At 37.8% G+C, this 17,883-nt stretch overlaps 1 protein-coding gene across 4 annotated transcripts in view; it reads right to left on the reverse strand.

Annotated features, from left to right (window-relative positions):
• Positions 1-1,143: 1,143 nt before the first annotated feature.
• The window catches only part of IFT56 (intraflagellar transport 56), a 56,766-nt gene continuing 40,026 nt past the window's right edge, over positions 1,144-17,883 (reverse strand). For all 4 annotated transcript variants that reach the window (XM_073238381.1, XM_073238382.1, XM_073238384.1 and 1 more), the window contains 2 exons: positions 4,831-4,964; positions 1,144-3,465 (listed from right to left, as the gene is read on the reverse strand). In XM_073238381.1, the coding sequence (XP_073094482.1) occupies positions 3,354-3,465; positions 4,831-4,964 (246 nt within the window). In that variant the 3' untranslated portion in view covers positions 1,144-3,353. The remainder of the gene's footprint in view (positions 3,466-4,830; positions 4,965-17,883) is intronic.

Consider the following 17,883-nt stretch of genomic DNA (forward strand, 5'->3'; position numbering starts at 1 on the left):
GTATTGACCTAGATTTTATTAAGAGAAAGCGTTTTGATGCAAAATAAAGTACAAACTTGTTTATATATACGCTGCACACTCAGTGTGCACCTTATCAGCTGATTGTATTCATTTAGCATTATCGTGTGCTTATATTCCTCACATATTCCTGCAGTCCAGTTAAGGTAGGTGACAGGCACATCATCAGGTCTCTAGCTCTGCTTCTCTGAGAGCCTCACTAAATAGGCAGAATACTGTTTGAACATTACATAAAATACATATAAACCTTAGAGGTATTTTATAGAATGAAGAAGAGAGATGACTATTTATCTAAGTCATATTAAGAGTCCTAAAGGAACTAATAAATCACTAATTCATTTTTACCATCAGGAAATAGGTGTAACTATTATGATACAATGCTAACCTGCTTGCAATTTTTTAAATGTACAACACCAGAAAGGATGAAAGCAGTCCTTTGGCTTCTGCGTACTTGGATGTTTGTTTAATGTGCTGCACACATGGCAGAAGCCTGAACATCTTGCTAGCTGTTGAGTTTCAGTATCCATGCTGATTGCTTCTCCCAAATGAGGCAGGAAGTGTCCCATTTACATGGATACAAATATTCCATTGCCTTATTTTATCTCTCAGTACTTTGTTCCTACTAATGACAGTAAGTATGCTATTGTGTTTAGTTGTGTATACTTCTGATTGAGTTCCTTAAGGGTTAGGGCTGTGTGTTTATCTTTGCATTCCCAGCACCTAGTATATGCTTGGCACACAAAGCAATAGTTAAACGGGAACCAGAATATATGAGGTCAGGTCTCACAATTCCCCTGCTCTACTAGCTACTATATGTTTAATCAGTCAACAAGTATTTGAGAGCTTTCTATATGCAAGGCATTGTACTATGCACTGGTCATACAACTTCTGGAATGGGCTGTAACTCAGTAAAGAATCAAACCTAATATGATTGAACAGGAAACCATGAACCTTAGTGGACAGGGCTGCTTAGGGAATATCTACTTTACTCTCTTATAAAAAGTAACTCATGGAGCCCAAAACTTTGTTTTTCCCCTTCACTCTGGAGCCAGGAAAAGAAAGGCAAACACACATGACATATGCAGGGTAGGATCCGTACTCTCCATACTCAAATGAATATCATAATAAGAACCCAATGACAAACTTTAATTTGAATATATTACAGAGAATATAATTATTTTGAAGTACAAAAATAATTAAAAATTTTTTCCTTTTCAAGTAATATTTGCTACAGACTATAAATAGCACATGGATGCTCTGAACTATACACATTACACTACATTCCTAAGTGTGGACCTTCTCTATGTCATCACATGTAGAAAAATAGCCATGCTACACTACTTTGCGATCTTGAGACTACCAAGACATTTCAGAAGTAGCTATCCTCAGTAACATAATTGGATGGTAGCTCTCTTAAACTAGTCTTTATGGTTTTTCTGGCTCAATTCTACAGATTAAAAACTTCTTTAAAAATTAGTCTAAAATTCTAGGAATTGTTATTTTTGGAGTATTTTTTTTCCCCAAAAGCAGGAAAATGGCAGAGAGAAGTTAGTTTTAAACTCAACAAAAGCTCATGTAAACGTAAACTACCATCAATAGAAAAGCTGATTTTCAAGTATAGGAAATTTGAAAATAATAGCAATTAATTGGAAGATGAATTTAATTGCCGAAAGACAAATTATATCTGTCTTTACCCCCTCTTATGTTTCCTAATATTTTAAAGTGAGGTAAGCAAGAATCACCAGAAGGATTCTAAAAATTGTAGTAGGTTCTGCCAGGACCCACCCAGGACCTTAGTTGCTGATAATCAATTATTAAAAAAGTAGGACCAACATAATGAGGAAACAGAAGCTCTGGTATATGAAAAATGCTGTACCTTTCTTTTCTTTAATTCAGTTATTCAGGCCAATCTATTCTGATACGTGCTCTGAACTGACAGAATTGGGTCTAAGATAAAAGGAAAACTGGCCATCCTCCTTAAGGGAGCAGAAGGAACCCCTGCAACTGTCCAGAAGGCAAAGGCAATCTGTGGGCATCTATCTGTCCCCTTAGCTGCTCTGTCTCCTGCCACACTTCCATCCCCAGTCTGTGCTGCTGCTTCACCCACAGTGCGGTGCTGGGGCTATGGTGAGTGGGGGACACCTGATGCGGTCCTGATAGGAATTCCTCTGTCTTTGGTGCTTCAGGAAATTACGACTTTCTTTCAGTTTTCATGCTGGATAAGGATGGCTCTGCACTTTGTACACCTGCTATACTAGGTACCTTAAACTAATAGAAAAAAATTATATGGTGTAGGAACAAAGGTAATCTGGTATATAAAAACATGTAGGTCTGTTTTCTGAAAATGGGTCATGAGCCTAAAAATGTTCAGTTGTATAATAGGCTTATGTTGTGAGAGCTCAGAAACATGGGGCTGGAATATGACTCGGGACAGAGATTCCAGCCATCATTAGGAGGGCCCACAAAGGCTTTACACAATCCATGTTCTAGTATCATTACGTTAATAAATAGCCACAATGTGTATGTATAATCTTTGCAGCCTGCTTTCAAAATTCATGTTTATTTAGCAAGATACATGAAGAAAAAGCCTAACTTGTTTTGTTACCTAAAATATAATGGGGAGGTGACTAATGAAATTTGAACTTAATTTCCTAAATACTACTAAGTGTACCACATAGATTTTTTCATAGTACTCACCTTTTAAAACTGCAACATGCAAGTTACTCCACTGTAACATGTTGTTATCAAGAATTCAATTACTGAAAGAGTAATCCCATAAGCCTATTAACTCTTAATGACTGGACAGTTCCATAAAGGATCTTACTGCCATTTTTAGAATCATATAGCTAGCTATTTATAACCCCTGCTCTCCCAAGATTCATAGAGGCATTACAAAAAACTCTTTCTGGAATTCTCCAGCATAATATACAGAAATGGCTAAAATTAAAATGATAGAATGATGGTGCTTGAGCACTAAAGGCATTTGTTATAGCAGTTAGGAGAAAATGCCATGGAATGCTAATACAGAGAAAAGTAATGCTACTTTCCTTAAAGCCAGTATATTCCAGAAGAGTTCTCTTGAGTATTTTTGGAAGAAAGGCACCAGACAAGTCCAGTTTTATTGCTAGTTGGATCACGTGGGCCGCAGCGCTGACTGCGGCACTTGGTTCAGCCAGGAGGCTAGGTAAGCGAGCTAGTCACTGCTCTTGAGACTTGAAAAGCAAGGATGGAAATACCAATAAAATAGAGCCCTGCATCTTACGTTAAACTGGAGGAAAATGATTTCCAACTTAAGTCAGGTGGTGACTGGTTTCCTAGGACCCCGGAGCTGTGTCTTAGACCGGCACTCTGTTCTCTTTGGCCCATTTCTTCATGATCCGGGTGATGTACTCTACCTGGGTGTTGCCTGTGCTTCTCAATAAATGCAGCACTTCTCGAAGGGTTTCTCTGAGGAAAAGATTTGAAAGGGCAAAGTGTATTAATAAAGAATGTAAATTAACAAGTAAAATAAACTTGTAACCGTTCTTCAAATGCTTCTAATACAGCATCTTTGGTAATAGTCTTTCAGTGTATTCATAAGCCAGGTACAAACTTCCTACTCTTCTACTTTTATGGTGGCATCAAAAAATGAAAATTCTGTGAAACCCATCTCACCGACCCAAGCTTCCCTTGTTTACTAATACTCTCTATAGTAATGCTATTAGTCTTTTCGTCCTAATATGACAGATATTTCCAGTTCTATGTTTATTCTGCATGACATAGTAGAAAGAGTGTGTATCAAGGAGCTGGGTTCGAATTCAAGCCCCATACTGATAAGTCACTTGACTTGTCTAAGTCAGATTTCTCGTTTGTTTAAGGTGGTCACTGCCATATTTGTAAAATTTTACAAAGCAAGAGGAATGGATGATTTCTTCAAGAAAAATAATATAGTAACAAATATGGAAAAGAAGTTAGGAATCAAGATTTAACAAATGCCTAGTATTTATCTTTTAAGTAATTTAAGTTTAATTAAAACTAATGTTTTAAGTAGTACATACTAAAACCGCTCTATTGTTTTATCGAATTTATAGGCAACTCCCTACTGATCTTCCCTAAGAAGTCTCTCATATTTCCTATGTCTTCTTTCCCCTCAAGCATCTTCTCCTACCTGACCAAATTCTTTCAAACTTTTATTTAGGATTGGAAGTAGATACAAGGCAGGAAGTAATTTTTGAAAGATTATTTATAAAAACAATCACATCTGTTCATACATCAGTAACAATCCATTCTATGAAGTTATTTTTAGAAAACTGAATATCACTTTTAGTATTTTAACTTTTGTTACAAATGAAGCTATATGCCACTTAATTTTATGTAATCTAATGTCTCAGTATTACCTATTACCTAAAATATGAGAAGGCTAAAGAAAAAAGAGAAAGAATTATTAACTACACCCACTCCATTCCTAAGTCTTTGAGGCCTAAACTAAAACACACAAGAAAAAGCCTACAGGCAAAGAAAAGAGTAGAAGAGATTAACAATTTGTTTATGAAAATAGTAATTGAGATTACTATTAATAAGAGCAAAAAATATTTGACAGACAAACTCAATGCCTTCAGTATATGTGACTTAGAATGATCTGATTATACAAAATAAAAAATTTCTGGAGGAACAGGTCAGACAGAAATCTAAAACATCTTAACCATTTATTCATCATTCTAAAACATCATTATAAGTTTGAGTTTTCAAAAGATGATGCCACCCAAGGAAACACTTCTATTCCCTCCAGAACAGCAAATAAACAGAGAACGTATCTCTTGTCTGTTTACTTACTTGGGTTTTCTTCCAGCTAAGATCATCTGGAAAATGCCCACACAGGCACCCCTCTTGCCTTCCCAATATGCAGGGTTGGGATCCAGCCTCTCTAAGACATCAAATGCTTTGGCTGAATAGTAAAATTGGCCCATCTGAATAAAAAAAGTGTTATGGTAACACATCTGGCTGAAAGATTTCACAGAATGAAAGTAAACATAAAGACACCATGAAGCAGAATTGCGTAAAACAAGTACATAGGGAATGACAACATTTTCAGTTAGCAAATTAGATAAATTTCAATTCCTTATTAAGACAAGAAGGAAAGTCACAGGTTGGGTACAATGGTTAAATTTAAATCAGCCTAGTTTCATTCAGTTTTAAGTAATATAACATTTTTTTCCATACCTAGAAAAGAATTACATACAGTCTTACATACAGTCAAGATATGCTGTAATCAACGTTTGTCATTTCTTCTAATTATATTCTCATCTTCAAGATACACTGAGATTTGAACAGGGTATTTTCAAGTTTACTCAGTACATTAGTAGATGACTACTACCATTCACTTCATGCTAATTTGGTCTTGTAGAACCCAAAAGATTGGTCTTTCCATGACCTTGTTCCTAAATTCTCAGAATGCCTAGATATATACTGACTATTCTAAAACCCAAATCTTTTAAATACTTAATCCATTCTGATAGACCTCTTTCCCAAATAAATTACACATTTCATTGGCCTCATAGAACAAGTTGAACACCATTACATTTTGCTTAGATGAGTTTTCTTGATGGGCAATCATAAATGTGTGTCAATCAATTTCACTGAAGGCTTCAAATTGCTGGGCAATCCTTATTTAGTGTGGTAGTCACTTCTCCATTCCTGTAAACTGTAGTTCTAAATCTTTGCCGATTTCCTTAATATCTCCATTGCATTCTTAGCTTAACTTTCTTCTATATTTCATAGGGAAAATACTTTTCTCCCTTCAATTGAAATTATATTTACACATTCATTCATCTTTCCTTCTTTTCTGCACGTCTCACTGGGAAAAAGTGTTTTTATTCCTTTCCAAGGTTAACCCTTCTTCCTATGTTCTCTTAAAAATTTTTTTTGGTGAAATAGCCCACATGTACAATGGTGATTGAAACATAAAGGTACAGTTCAGTGATTATAGTGATTATAATATGAACAGAAGTGTAACCACCATCCATGCCAAGAAACAAAACATGGACAAGAAAAAAACCTCTCTGTGTGTCACATCCAGACCACAACCCTCACCTCCCCCTCCAGAGGTAACTACTATTTTGACTTCTATGGTCATCAGTTCTTTGATTTTTTTAAAGTTTTATCCCCTATGTATACATGCTTAAACAATATAATCGAGTTTTGCCTCTTAGTTCTTTATCTATATGAAATACTACAGTAAATAATTCCTTGGTGCCTTGCATGTTATTTTTTTATTTATTTTGATATCATTAATCTACAATTACATGAGGAACATTATTTTTACTAGACTCCCCCCTTCAGCAAATCCCCCCGACATACCCCATTAGTCACTGTCCATCAGCATAGTAAGATGCTGTAAAATCACTACTTGTCTTCTCTGTGTTTGCACAGCCCTCCCCATGCCCCCCCAACATTATACATGCTAATCGTAATGCCTCCTTTCTTCTTCCCCTGCCTTCTCCCTCTCTTCCACCCATCCTCCCCAGTCCCTTTCCCTTTGGTAACTGTTAGTCCTTTCTTGGGTTCTGTGATTCTGCTGCTGTTTTGTTCCTTCAGTTTTTCCTTTGTTCTTATATTCCACATATGAGTGAAATAATTTGGTAATTGTCTTTCTCCGCCTGGATTATTTCACTGAGCATAATACCCTCTAGCTCCATCCATGTTGTTGCAAATGGTAGGATTTGTTTTCTTCTTATGGCTGAATAATACTCCATTGTGTATAAGTACCACATCTTCTTTATCCATTCATCTACTGATGGACACTTACGTTGCTTCCATTTCTTAGCTATTGTAAATAGTGCTGCGATAAACATAGGGGTGCATCTGTCTTTTTCAAACTGGGCTGCTGCATTCTTAGGGTAAATTCCTAAAAGTGGGATTCCTGGGTCAAATGGTATTTCTATTTTGACCATTCTGAGGAACCTCCATACTACTTTTCACAATGGTTGAACTAATTTACATTCCCACCAGCAGTGTAGGAGGGTTCCCCTTTCTCCACAACCTCGCCAACATTTGTTGTTGTTTGTCTTTTGGATAGTGGCAATCCTTACTGGTGTGAGGTGATATCTCATTGTGGTTTTAATTTGCATTTCTCTGATGACAAGCGATGTGGAGCATCTTTTCATGTGTCTGTTGGCCATCTGAATTTCTTCTTTGGAGAACTCTTTGGAGAACTGTTCAGCTCCTCTGCCCATTTTTTAATTGTATTGTTCGCTTTTTGTTTGTTGAGGTACGTGAGCTCTTTATATATTTTGGATGTCAACTCTTTATCAGATCTTTGATTTTCATTTATGAATATATTCTCCCATACTGTAGGATACCTTTTTGTTCTACTGATGGTGTCCTTTGCTGTACAGAAGCTTTTCAGCTTGATATAGTCCCACTTGTTCATTTTTGCTTTTGTTTCCCTTGCCCAGGGAGATATGTTCATGAAGAAGTTGCTCATGTTTATGTGCAAGAGATTTTTGCCTATGTTTCTTTCTAGTTTTATGGTTTCATGACTTACATTCAGGTATTTGATCCATTTTGAATTTACTTTTGTGTATGGGGTTAGACAGTGATTCAGTTTCATTCTCTTACATGTAGCTGTTCAGTTTTGCCAACACCAGCTGTTGAAGAGGCTGTCATTTCCCCATTGTATATCCATGGCTCCTTTATCGTATATTAATTGACCATATATGTTTGGGTTAATGTTTGGAAACTCTATTTTGTTCCACTGGTCTGTGGCTCTGTTCTTGTGCCAGTACCAAATTGTCTTGATTACTGTGGCTTTGTAGTAGAGCTTGAAGTTGGGGAGTGAGATACTCCCATGCTTTATTCTTCCTTCTCAGGATTGCTTTGGCTATTCAGGGTCTTTGGTGTTTCCATATGAATTTTAGAACTACTTGTTCCAGTTTGTTGAAGAATGTTGTTGGTAATTTGATAGGGATTGCATTAAATCTGTACATTGCTTTGGGTAGGATGTCCATTTTGACAATATTAATTCTTCCTAGCCAAGAGCATGGGATGATTTTCCATTCGTTAGTGTCCTCCTTAATTTCTCTTAAGAATGTCTTGTAGTTTTCAGGGTATGGGTCTTTCACTTCCTTGGTTAGGTTTATTCCTAGGTATTTTATTCTTTTTGATGTAATTGTGAATGGAATTATTTTCCTGGTTTCTCTTTCTATTAGTTCATTGTTAGTGTTTAGGAAAGCCTCAGATTTCTCTGTATTAATTTTGTATCCTGCAACTTAGCTGTATTCCGATATCAGTTCTAGTAGTTTTGGAGTCTTGCATGTTTTTAAGATTCATCTATATTACTGGATATAGCTCTACTTGGTTAATTTTTAAAAACATTTTATTTTGAAATAATTATAGATTTACAGGAAGTTTCAAAGATAGTACAGAGAGTCCCATGAATCTTTCATCCAATTTCCCCAGTTATAGTTTATGTAACTATACTACACTACCACAGTACCAAAACCAGGAAACTAACCTCACTATAATGTAAGTTGGTTTGTCATTTTATCAAACATGGAGATTCATTTAAACACCACTGCTATCAAGATCCAGACCTATTTCACCACCACAAAGCTGCAGTTCCCCTTTATAGTCACATGCACACCCTTTCCTGCTCACCATCCCTACCCCTGGCAATCACTAATTTTTTCTACATCTCTATAAGTTTGTCATTTCTAGAATGTTATATATATGAAATCAAGCAGTATGGGACTCTTTAAGACTGGCCTTTTTCAGTCAGCATAATGTCTTTTTTACCTTATTAATAACTTTGTTATTCCAAGTTAATATATGTATCAATAGTTTGTTCCTTTTACATAACTCTAAAAAAGCAGGAGGAAGCTCCACCCAAGGTTAGGTTTGGATGTCGAGAATGATGATGCTACACATATACCAAGCAGGCAAGAAAAGTTTTCTTACGTATATAATTGAGGTCTCCAGGGAGAGCAGGAGAGCAGAACAGGTCTCTCAAGCAGATCCAAAATGGCCTGACAGATCAAGGAAAGGACACTGACCTGAGCTTTTACTGTGGTTAGGAGGTGGCGCCAGAGTGAGGGTTCCTGGGAACAAGCAGGGACTTTGTAGTTTGAGTCACCTAATGGTGGCAGATAAGGGAGTACCTAGGGTTCTCTATCATTTCACCAAATGAGGGCACAACGGGAAGAGGGAGGGGTGAGGCATAAAGCTGTCAGCAGTCAGACATGGAGAAATCACACTTTGTTTAACCATTCACCTACTGAAGGACATTTGGATTGTTTCCAGTTTTTGGCTATTACAAATAAAGCTGCTGTTGACATTTGTGAGTATGTACTTATGTGGATATAGATCTTCATTTCTCTGGGATAAGTTCCCAGGAGTGTGATTTCTGGGTCATATGGTAAGCGTATGTTTGTTAAAAGAACTGCCTATTTCATGGTTTATCTTTTTCCATTCTTTTATTTTCAACCTACCTATATCATTATATTGGTAGTGAGTTTCTTCTGGAGAACACATACTTGGTTCATGAATTTGTATTCACTCTGCCAGTATCTTTTAACTGGTGTATTTAGACCAGTTACATTTAATGCAATCATTGATATGTTAGGACTTCATGCTGTCATTTTTTCCTATTTGGAACTTCTGTTTTCCTCAATGAGGACATCTTGTACCTTTGCAGTTCGAAGCTGGAGAAAGATGTGACCGTGCAATTTTCACAAAGGGAGGATAAGAAAACCTGTGTTTGATAGTCTTCACCTATACATACATTTTCCTGCTTTTATTATATTGTAATAAATCTTAGCCATGAATAAATTTTATGTTGAGTCATATGAGTACTTCCAGTGAATCCTAAACTAGTGAGTGGTAGTAGAACCATTGAGACACTACATAATACACCAAATTGATTTTCAAGGTTGTTATCTAACTTTGATATAACTCCATCATCCTCTTATCTCGTCTTGGGTCTTACCCCATCAAAAATGCTACCATTTCCTTGAATCTTCAATCCCTCTGTTCAGTGGCTCCTTTTCTTCTGCCTAAAAATATATTCTTACTCCTGATTGTAAAAGAGAAAAACCATATTCCCTACAAAATCTCTAACCCTGCTTTTCCTTTTAAGTTAGCATCACATTGTTCTCTATATCCTCAGCATCAATTTTTATAAGACAGTGGTCAACATTCCAGTGACTGAATCTGCTTTCTAATCCAATTCTCTTTTCTACCTACTACTATTGTTTTCCCAGGCTTCATGCAATTCCATGTAGTTACAGATTTGACATTTCTCCCTTGGCTTTTGATAAAAATAGGAATAAGAAAAAGAGTAATGAGGGTAGGGAAAAAGATGGTGGCGTTAGAAGTGAGGCAGAAACCTCCTCCCAAAACCACAAAAATACAGCAAATACAATGAATCCTGAAAGGGCGACCCAAAAGAAGACTGCAGCAGATGGCCTATATCTGGAGAAAAGAGAAGACCTCACAGAAAACAGTAAAGTAGCAAAGCTGTGATCCGGCAGGACCAAAGCCCTCCCCTGACCTCCGCTCACAGGCAGGAGGAAGAGAAATGGAGAGGGGAGGGAGTAGAAGCCCAGGACTGGTAAACATCCAACTCTGCAGATCTGCTCTAGGAGCGTGAACCCATATTAAGTGATGTGCTCTGGGGATTAGAGAGGTTGGAAAGCAAAGACAGGAGGACTACTCGGAGAGATTGAGATTCCAGCCACTTGTGGAGAACAAGTACCTACAACCAGCAACTACAGGACAAAAGAAAGGTGGGCACGTTGAAAGACTTCCCAACAGTGAGAGGGGTGCTAAAGGGGAAAGGATTACAGAGCTTGCTACTCAGGAGAAAGGACAGGTGGACAAAATCCATCTGGCACACTCAGCCCAGCAGGTTGAGAACTTTCAGGAGCTTCAGGCGCTCCAACCCATGGCTGGAAATGCAGCCCCACACTGCAACATGCAGCCTGCCACTCCTTCCTCCTGACAGGCACTGGTCTGCTCATCTGCTGCCCCCACCATTGTGCCAGGCCAGTGGGAGGGTGACCTAGCCTATGGCAGCTACAGGGGCATAATGCAGAGGCTCCTCCCTGTGTGCTCACCCACTGGACTTGGCACTGGAGGCAAGCACTGCAGCCAGGAAGCAGGAAAGACCTCCTTCTTCCCAGCAGGTGCCGGCTCTGCATACCAGGTACACCCACCATTGCTCCAAGGACTGGGCAGCTTCAGAGAGTAGAGCTTCTGTACACTACAGGGTGCCACCTTTACAAAGCTATTGTTCCATAGTAATCATTAGAAATATGAAATGGCAAAAAAATCTGGTACAAACCACAATCCCTCAAACACCAGAAAGAGGGCCATGTGAAACTGAAATCATGAATCTTCTTGATAAAGATTTCAAAACAAAAATAATAAACATGCTCAAGGGGCTACAAGAAAATATTCAAGACCTCAGGGAGAACTTCAAGAAAGAGACAGAAACTTTGAAAAATAAGTATCTGAAATGAAACATACAATGGAAGCACTTAAAAGCAGATTACTTGAGGTAGAGGAAACAGTACATGAAATAGAAATTAGAAAACAGGAATACAAAGAAGTTAAGGCACAGAGAGGAAAAAGGATCTCTAGGAATGAAAGAATATTAAGAGAACTGTGCGACGGATCCAAATGGAACAATATTCGCATTATAGGGGTAACAGAAGAAGAAGAGAGAGAAAAGGGGAGAGAAAGTGTCTTTGAGGAAGTAATTACTGAAAACTTCCCAATCTGGGGAAGGAAACAGTTTCTCAGGCCATGGAGGTGCACAGATCTCCCAACAAAAGGGACCCAAGGAAGACAACACCAAGACATATAATCATTAAAATGGCAAAGATCAACAGCAAGAACAGGGTATTAAAACCACCCAGAGAGAGAAAAAAGGTCACATACAAAGGAAAATGATCAGGCTATGATTAGACTTATCAGAAGAAACCTTACAGACCAGAAGGGAGTGGCATAATATATTTTATGCAATGAAACAGTAGGACCTCTGACCAAGGATAGTCTACCTGGCAAGATCATCATTTAAATGAGAAGCAGAGATTAAACAATTTCCAGATAAGCAAAAGTTGAGGGAATTTACATTCCATAAACTGTCTCTACAGTGTATTTTGAAGGGACTGCCATAGATAGAAGTGCTCCTAGGACTTAATAGCTGTCACCAGAGAAAATAAAACAATAGTAAAGGAAGTAGAGCAATTAATTATGAAGCAAATGAAAATTAAATCAACTACCCACAAAGTCCAGGGGTACACAAAGAGGGCAGAATATGACACCTAACATATAAGAGAGGAGGAGGAAGAAAAAGAAGGGAGAAAAAAACCCTTTAGATAGTGTCTGAAATAGTGTAATAGGTGAGTTAAGTCAGACTGTTAGATAGGAAAGAAGATGCCCTTGAACCTTTGGTAACTACAAATCTAAAGCCTGCAATGGCAATAAGTACATATCTATTGATAATCAGCCTAAATGTAAATGGACTAAATGCACTAATCAATAGACAGTTACAGAATGGATAAAAAAACAAAACCCATCTATATGCTGCCAACAAGACACTCACTTCAAACCTAAAGACATCTACTTCACTAAAAGTGAAGGAATGGAAAAAGATATTTCATGCAAATAATAGGGAGAAAAAAAGCAGGAGTTGCAATACTTGAATCTGAGAAAATAGACTTCAAAACAAAGAAAGTAACAAAAGATAAAGAAGGATATTACATAATAATAAAGAGGCCAGTCCAACAAGAGGATATAACCATTATAAATATTTATGCACCCAACATAGGAGCATCTACTAATGTGAAACAAATACTACAGAATTAAAGGGGGAAATAGAATGCAATGCATTCATTTTAGGAGACTTCAACACTCCACTGATTCCAAAGGACAGATCAACCACAAGAAAATAAGTAAGGAGACAGAGGCACTGAACAACACATTAGAACAGATGGACCTAACAGACATCTACAGAACACCCCACCCAAAAGCAGCAGGGTATACATTCTTCTCAAGTGCACATGGAACATTTTCAAGAATAGATCACAGACTGGGCCATAAAAAAGAGCCTCAGTAAATTCAAAAGGATTGAAATTGTACCAAACAACTTCTCAGACCACAAAGGTATGAAACTAGAAATAAATTACATGAAGAAAATAAAAATGCTCACAAACCCATGGAGGCTTAACAACATGCTCCAAAACAATCAAAAGATCAATGACCAAATAAAAATGGAGATCAAGCACTATATGGAAACAAATGCAAACAACAGCACAATGCCCCAACTTCTGTGGGACAGAGTGAAGGCTGTTCTAAGAGTATACTGCAATACAGGCTTACTGCAAGAAAGAAGAACAATCCCAAATGAACAGTCTAAACTCACAATTAATGAAACTAGAAAAATAAGACCAAATGAAGCCCAAAATCAATAGAAAGAGGGACATAATAAAGATTAGAGCAGAAATAAATAAAATGAAGGAGAATAAAACAAGAGAAAGGATTAATGAAACCAGGATTGGGTTCATCAAGAAAATAAACAAAGGATACATCCCCAGCCTGACTTATCAAGAAAAAAAGAGTCCACACACATAAACAGAATCAGAAATGAGAAAGGAAAAATCACTACAGCCATGATAGAAATACAAAGAATTACTAGAGAATACTACAAAAAAAATTATATGCTAAGAAATTGGATAACCTGGAAGAAATGGATAACTTTCTAGAAAATACAACCTTCCAAAACTGACCCAGGAAGAAACAGAAAATCTGAACAGACCAATTATAAGCAATGAAATTGAACTGGTATTCAAAAAACTACCTAAGAACAACACTTCTGGACCAGATGGCTTCATCACTGAATTTTTTCAAACATTTAGTGAACACTTAATACACATTCTGCTTAAAGTCTTTAAAAAGTAGAGGAAGGTGGAATACTTCAAAACTCACTCTATAAGGCCAGCATCACTCCAATACCAAAACCAGGCAAAGATACCACAAAAAAAGAAAATTACAGATCAATATCCCTGATGAAAATAGATGCAAAAACACTCAACAGCTAGAGATTCAAGATGGCGGCATGAGAGGTGAGACAGACAACTCCTCCCCAAACCACAAAGAGTATGAAAATATAGTTAATTAATACAACTAACCCTGAAACAGCAACAAGAAGGCTGAACCAGACTGCATACAGACCTCACAAACAGAGCAGACCTCACAAAACAGGGTAACATATGAAAGCCTTAATCCAGCGGGACCCAAGCCCTTCCCCCTCCCCAGTTCACCAGCAGGAGGAAGAGAAATAGAGCAGGGAGGGGGTGGAAGCTTGGGACTGCTGAACACCTAGCCCTGAAGATCTGCTTTGGGAGAAGAAACCTATATTGTGTGGTGCTCTGGAGGTTGGGGAGCTCGGACAGGCAGAGTGCTTGAGAGCCTGAGATCCAGCCGATTGTGGAGGAGGGGATCCACATCCGACCGCTCTGTGTCAGAGGAAAGGCAGGCGGTCTGAGAGGCTTCCTAGTAGCGAGAGGGCTGCTGAAGGGGCAGGGTTTCCATGGAGCTTACTGCACAGGAGAAGGGAGAGCTGGACAAGGTTGTCTGCGTATGCTGTGCCCAGCTGGTTGGGAACTTTGAGGAGCTACAGGCACTCCATCCCCCTGGCTGCCTACTCAGCCCCGAGGCCCCCCTCTGTGATACACAGCCTGCTGTGCCTTCTTCCTAGCCTGCCGGCACCAGTTCGCAAACCAGCAATCACTGTGCTGGCATCAGGGCAGCCAGAAGAAGGCCCTGCCTACAACAGCAAGAGACACAAAGCACAGAGGCTTACACCAGTGTGCTTGGGCCACTGGCTCTGACACTGGAGATAGGCACCGCAGACGGTAATCAGGAAAAAGATCTTTCCTCGTCTCTTGCACAGCTCCGCTCCCCTACGACCTCCCAACCTCACTCTAGGGGCTGAGCAGGTCTAGAGACTGGAGCTTCTGGGCACTAGTGGGCACCATGCAGAAATATGAAACATCAAAAGAACATGGTTCAGACCAAAATCTCATAAACCCCAGGAAAAGGGCCAAATGAAACTGAAGTCACCAATCTTCCTGAAACAGAGTTCAAAATAAAAATTATAAACATGCTTATGGAGGTACATAAAAATATTTCAAGAACTCAGGAATGAATTTAAGTCAGAGATTCAATCATTAAGAAATTCTATATCTGAAATGAAACATACAAAGGAGGGATTTAAAAGCAGATGTAGTAGAAGAGATGGTGAATGGAATAGAAATTAGAGAAGAGGAATACAAAGAAGCTGAGACACAGAGAGAAAAAAGAATCTCTAAGAATGAAAGAATATTGAGAGAACTGTGTGGCCAATCCAAACAAAACAATATTCACATTATAGGGGTACCAGAAGAAGAAGAGAGAGAGAAAGGGATAGAAACTGTCATTGAGGAGGTAATTGCTGAAAACTTCCCCAATCTGGGGAATGAGATAAACTCTCAAACAGTAGAGGTGCACAGATCTCCCAATATAAGACACCCAAGGAAGACAACATCAAGACATATAATAATTAAAATGGCAAAGATCAAGGATAAAGACAAACTTTTCAAAGCAGCTAGAGAGAGAAAAAAGATCACATACAAAGGAAAACCCATCAGGCTATTATCAGATTTCTCAACAGAAACCTTACAGGACAGAAGGGAGTGGCATGATATATTTAATGCAATGAAGCAGAAGGGCCTTGAAGCAAGAATACTCTATCTGGCAAGGTTATCATATAAATTTGAAGGAGGGATTAAATAATTTTCAGATAAGCCAAAGCTGAGAGAATTTACCTCCCACAAACCACCTCTACAGTGCATTTTGGAGGGACTCCTATAGATGGAAGTATTCCTAAGGCTAAACAGATGTCACACAAAGGATAGACAAAGAGTAAAGAATATGATTCATAACATACAAAGAACGGAGGAGGAAGAAAAAGGGAAGAGAAAAAAAAAAGAATCTTTAGGTTGTATTCAATAGCATATGAAGTAAGCTAAATTACACTGTCAGATAGTAAGGGAATTACCCTTGAACCTTTGGTAACCAAGAATCTAAACCCTGCAATGGCAATAAGTACATACCTATCGATAATCACCCTAAATGTAAATGGTCTGAATGCACCAATCAAAAAACATAGAGTTAATGAATGGATAAAAAAACAAGACCTATCTATATGCTGCCTATAAGAGACTCACTTCAAACCCAAAGACATACACAAACTGAAAGTAAAGGGATAGAAAAAGATATTTCATGCAACTAATAGTGAGAAAAGCAGGAGTTGCAGTACTTGTATCAAACAAAATAGACTTCAAAACAAAGAAAGTAACAAGAGAGAAAGAAGGATATTACATAATTATAAAAGGGGCAGTCCAACAAGAGGATATAATCATTATAAATACCTATGCACCCAACACAGGAGCACCTACGTATGTGAAACAACTACTAACAGAATTAAAGGGGGAAATACAATGCAATGCATTCATTTTAGGAGACTTCAACACACCACTCACTCCAAAGGACAGATCAACAAGACAGAAAATAAGTAAAGAGACAGAGGCACTGAACAACATATTAGAACAGATGGACCTAACGGACACATACAGAACACTCCATCCAAAATCAACAGAATACACATTTTTCTCAAGTGCACATGGAACATTTTAAAGGATAGATCATATATTAGGCCACAAAAAGAGCCTCAGTAAATTTAAAAAGATTGAAATTGTATCAACCAGCTTCTCAGATCACAAAGGTATGAAACTAGAAATAAATTACACAAAGAAAATGAAAAAGCCCACAGATATATGGAGGCTTAATAACATGCTCCTAAATAACCAATGGATCAATGACCAAATAAAAAACAGAGATCAAACAATATATGGAGACAAATGACAACAATAATTCAACAACACAAAAATCTGTGGGACACAGTGAAGGCCATGATAAGAGGGAAATATATTGTAATACAGACCTACCTCAGGAAAGAAGAACACTCCCAAATGAACAGTCTACACTTTCAATTAATGAAACTAGAAAAGGAAGAACAAATGAGGCCCAAAGTCAGTAGAAGGAGGGACATAATAAAGATTAGAGCAGAAATAAATAAAATTGAGAAGAATAAAACAAGAGAAAGAATCAATGAAAGCAGGAGCTGGTTCGTCGAGAATATAAACACAGTAGATAAACACCTAGCCAGATTTATCAAGAAAAAAAGAGAGTCTACACACACAAACAGAATCAGAAATGAGAAAGGAAAAATCACTACAGATACCACAGAAATACAAAGAATTATGAGAGAATACTATGAAAAATTATATGGTAACAAACTGGATAACCTAGAAGAAATGGACAACTTTCTAGAAAAATACAACCTTCCAAGGCTGACCCATGAAGAAACAGAAACTATGAATAGACCAATTACCAGCAAAGAAATTGAATTGGTAATAAAAAAACTACCTAAGAACAAAAACCCTGGACCAGATGGTTTCATGCTGAATTTTATCAAACATTTAGTAAAGACCTAACACCCATCCTCCTTAAAGTTTTCCAAAAAGTAGAAGAGGAGGGAATACTCCCACACTCATTCTACGAGGCCAACATCACTCTAATACCAAAACCAGGCAAAGACCCCACCAAAAAAGAAAATGACAGACCAATATCCCTGATGAACATAGATGTAAAAATACTCAACAAAATATTAGCAAGCCAAATTCAAAAATACATCAAAAAGATTATCCATCATGATCAACTGGGATTCATTCCAGGGATGCAAGGATGGTACAACATTCGAAAATCCATCAACATCATCCACCA

The sequence above is a fragment of the Manis javanica genome, chromosome 6 (assembly GCF_040802235.1).
Source record: "Manis javanica isolate MJ-LG chromosome 6, MJ_LKY, whole genome shotgun sequence".
Taxonomy (NCBI): domain Eukaryota; kingdom Metazoa; phylum Chordata; class Mammalia; order Pholidota; family Manidae; genus Manis; species Manis javanica.